The sequence below is a fragment of the Perkinsus marinus genome (assembly GCF_000006405.1).
Source record: "Perkinsus marinus ATCC 50983 genomic scaffold scf_1104296959768, whole genome shotgun sequence".
Classification (NCBI taxonomy): domain Eukaryota; phylum Perkinsozoa; order Perkinsida; family Perkinsidae; genus Perkinsus; species Perkinsus marinus.
In genome coordinates, this window is record NW_003206281.1 from 99,466 (window position 1) to 103,367 (window position 3,902).

The 3,902-nt window shown below is 46.6% G+C and overlaps 1 protein-coding gene across 1 annotated transcript; it reads right to left on the reverse strand.

The window, feature by feature from the left end:
- Window positions 1–2,329: 2,329 nt before the first annotated feature.
- Pmar_PMAR026361 (hypothetical protein) lies at window positions 2,330–3,211 on the reverse strand (the record flags this gene model as incomplete). Its single annotated transcript, XM_002772947.1, has 1 exon — window positions 2,330–3,211. The coding sequence occupies one exon, from the start codon at window positions 3,209–3,211 to the stop codon at window positions 2,330–2,332; it is 882 nt and encodes a 293-aa protein (XP_002772993.1).
- Between the last annotated feature and the right edge of the window lie 691 nt (window positions 3,212–3,902).

The following is a 3,902-nucleotide window of genomic DNA, read 5'->3' on the forward strand; positions in this document are numbered from 1 at the left end:
CGCGATCCATATTACGATACATTGTGGGATAGTCGCCACACGTCGGAAATGCAGTACGACTCCTCGCGCGGTCAACGTCACTTCTCACGGTCTAGACCGTAGTGTCGTGAGACTTAGTGGCGATAACACGCATCATCATTTGTGAAATCGGATGATGACGACTAAGATAATTGATTATTTCCCACTCCATATATTCAACGTATTGTATGTCCATTCAGTGTATCTGCTCACTTGGGAGATTGGTCCGAGTCGTGAGGAAATGGTTGCCAGTAAAACGGCAGAAGATTCTTCTCTCAGTTATTAGTATCTGAGATGATCGTTATTACTATCTATTGATGTGTATTATCGATTAACTATGTCATTGTCGCTTGTCTTGGTAGGACTGGTGAATAGCAAAACAACCTTGATATTCACCTGTCTCCACCAGTATACCTGTGTTGATTGGAGAACAACACAGTTAAGGGTTGTCATACGCAGAGCACTGTTGTAGGCAACAGACTAAACGGACAGCACAGATGAACAGCTAATAGATATTGATCGATCAGGAAGGTTACAGATAGTAATCGTGTCAACCGTCATAAGTACTCCTAGGAAGAAGGGGGCGAACTGGGGTCGCGCTGGCATCGGTAGCTCGCCGTCATGTTGCGCAGACTCCAGACCGTCACCGTACCGCTGGTGTGAATCGCAGGACTCGGTCAGTACTGAGGCGTTCGTGGACAAGCGGGACGCGAGGCCCAGCTTGCGGGGGCTACCATTATATACACCGGGTGCCCCTCCACATATTCTCAGCATTTATGGTGTGCAACTCATAATTCATCGAAGCAGTCGAGTTTCACCCTGATATCTAAATATGATAGCTCTAGTAACACTATCACTTACCTAGCCAGGCCTCAGAATCCCACTCCACTGCTATTCCGATTTACGCACTCGATGCTCCCAGAAACTTCCACATATCCTTAGCATATTTCTGAAGCACTCGAGGATTTTGGTGGTTGAGTATTATTGAAGCATCCAAACTGTCCCGCCATCAGCCAACATGACCACTCAAGTCCTGCAATGCGGTGGAACCATTGAATTCGAGACAGCATGATTGTGCACAGTAGACAAAGTTGATCGATTCACCTATATAGCTAACAGCCTTCACTCACATCAGCCAACGCGAGGCCTACCGACTCCCTATGTCGCGTTCCGAAGTTAGAACTGAGGAAAGACTCTGGGTTATGTCGAAGATCAAAATGATCATGACAATCATATCGCGTCGCCATATTGTTGCGCGCATAGAACATGTAGCTCTCTGTTATGTCGTTTCCCAATATACCTCGAGTCACTGAGACACTATGGCCTGTCAGATAGGAACTGTCTGACTGAGTATAAGATAGACAGCACTGGAACTATCCCCGTATTATATGGCCGCCATATATACACCTCGCCGAGGTGACCTCGGCCATTCCAGGAGTCAACTCACAACTTTGTTCCTCTGAAGAAAAGATCGCAGGGACCTGGTTCATGGTTGACGACGAGATTGAATGATGACGATAGAGATGTCGAATAGCTAGCTCAAGGGATGATGCGCTTGAGGATCGACCTGGCGATGAATCTTTGAGACGGAGGTTCGATCAACCTTAGGCTTCGATATCTCAGTGTCCGATGTGGTGCTTATCATCTGTCTATTTCTTCCCTCCATTTCTCTATCTAGTTGAGAGAATCGGGTGATGAAATCTCCGCTATCAATATACATGACATATGGCTGTCTCACAACCAGTGTTGGACCCATAGCTGCTGTGCTCATCTCATGAATTCGCTGAATTTAAGATCTCTGAGATTGTCACCGGTGATTGGTGGTCCCTCACTCGACACGCCTCCGAGCTTCCCTTACTAGGGGCAAAACGCAACAGGGTCGCTTGAGCGATAATCTAAAAGCTCCAAGGTAAAGATGTTTGATGCTTTTGATAACGAGCTTACAATATAGCTGCGAGCAACTTCCACCAGCTTCTAGCATCAATGCCACTAAGAACTTCCATCTGCGGCGATTCTATGTCATAGTAATCCAATACGCCGTATCTCGAAATAATTTCACAATCGCTATGATGATGAGACTCATGGCGATTGGAAGACTCCGATAAAGAGTCATAGCATGAGAATAACGAAGTATAAGTGGTTGAGTGTCTGGATATAAGGACAATTCACTAACGAAAGTGTCCTCCCAATGTTCGCTCACCCCAGAATGTGCTGAATCTCGACTCGAGATTCTTGAGCACCTACGTGAGGGATACATGACGGACCGAGACGAATCATCCACAAAACATTGTTAAAAGATGGTGAGGAGAGTTTACTTTGGCAGGACGATCCTCTCTTGAAGGAAGGTCACCGGGATGTTTAACTTGATCAATACATTACTGACGAAGGCCTTCGCTGTACCCTTAAGGTCCCATATGCTGTCATTGGCCTTAAGAGTATCCAAGGTCAAATGGAGGGAACCACCAACAGTACCAAGTGTAACCTTCTTGGTGATCGATGTTGTCACGTTGAAGCCCATATTTCCAGCATTTGTAGCATACATATAGCTGCTATCAGTGGGTGCATGCTCCAAGTCCAAAGCTAGGTAGTTGAAAACATAGATTTTGAAGTGAGGATTAACGATTATCTTCTTCTCAACGCGACCGAGTAGCCCAGGTTTGGGGGATTCCACATCGGAGGTCGCCAAAGATAGGGCCGCGCCAAGTCTTTTTTTGTTACCAAAAGCTACCACCTCTGCGTCACCGCCGGCGTGGGTGTCCAGACTCTTCGCAGTCTTGTCCGCGAACTCGGTTGTGAAACCAATAACGACATTGTCCTGTGGGTCATTGACATCGAAGAGATCAACAATGGCTGTCACTTGCTTCTCATTACCAGTTGTAGTGCGCTTGCCGTGGAAGCAGTAGTACTTTTTTTCCGGGCGCTGATCCGGTGTACAACCCGGCGGATATGAGAAGCTACCATCAGCCGAAACTGCTGCTAGCTGAGGACCTTCAGGGTATGAGGCAATACGCTCCTCATCTTGCTTGATGAACTCGGCCTCTAGCTTCTTCAGTAGGTTGATGAGCTCCGGTGTTAACTCTAGGTTGTCGATGCTACCGAAAAGGGGCTTCTCATCACCAGTTGAACGGCCGACCACGATGCCTTCAGCAAGCGAGATGAGGGCTATCGTAGCTACAGAGATCCTGACGAACATTCGTGGAGGAGTGGATGAAGCTGAGGTAAACATGTTCAGCATGATACTGACAGTATCTCTGCTGTTCGGTTCGACTCTCATAACGTGAGTTCAGTTTTGAGATGTTCATGATTTCACGTGATGACGCGGACGCACAACGTTGTGTTGGAAATTCCAACTCGTAATGTCTCATAATTAGGTTCACGCGCGCACTGAAAGTTTTATTCGATTGATTGAAACTAGATTCCTAGTCTTGAAGTGAGACAGTAACAGAGTATTCGATAAGCGGGTTTTGACTAAGATTGGGAGGTTTTCCCCAAATACAGGCCAGTTTTTTAAAGACTTGAAAATGCGTTCCGGGCTCCGGCGTATTAGATTGTTCTTGCTCGAAAAGACTTACATTTCGTGCGAGCTGCTCACGCATGCGGACTTCGTGAATTGTGGAAGCTGCACGCGTGCGCAGACCGTGTTGAGTGCCTAAGTTGACTCCCAACTAAAGCTTATCCAAGGCGCAGAAAAGCCTTTGTGTATGCCTACAACTGTGTAAGGGCATAGCTAATGGCTCAAGGGCACAAATAACTTCAAGAGTGCAAGGATAACCATTCTCAGTTACTTACACTAAATAGATGAGGAGAAATACTAAGATCACAATGGTGCACACAGAGTGACTCAGCTACAGAGACATGATGCTCGACTAATGCCTGATTACAGC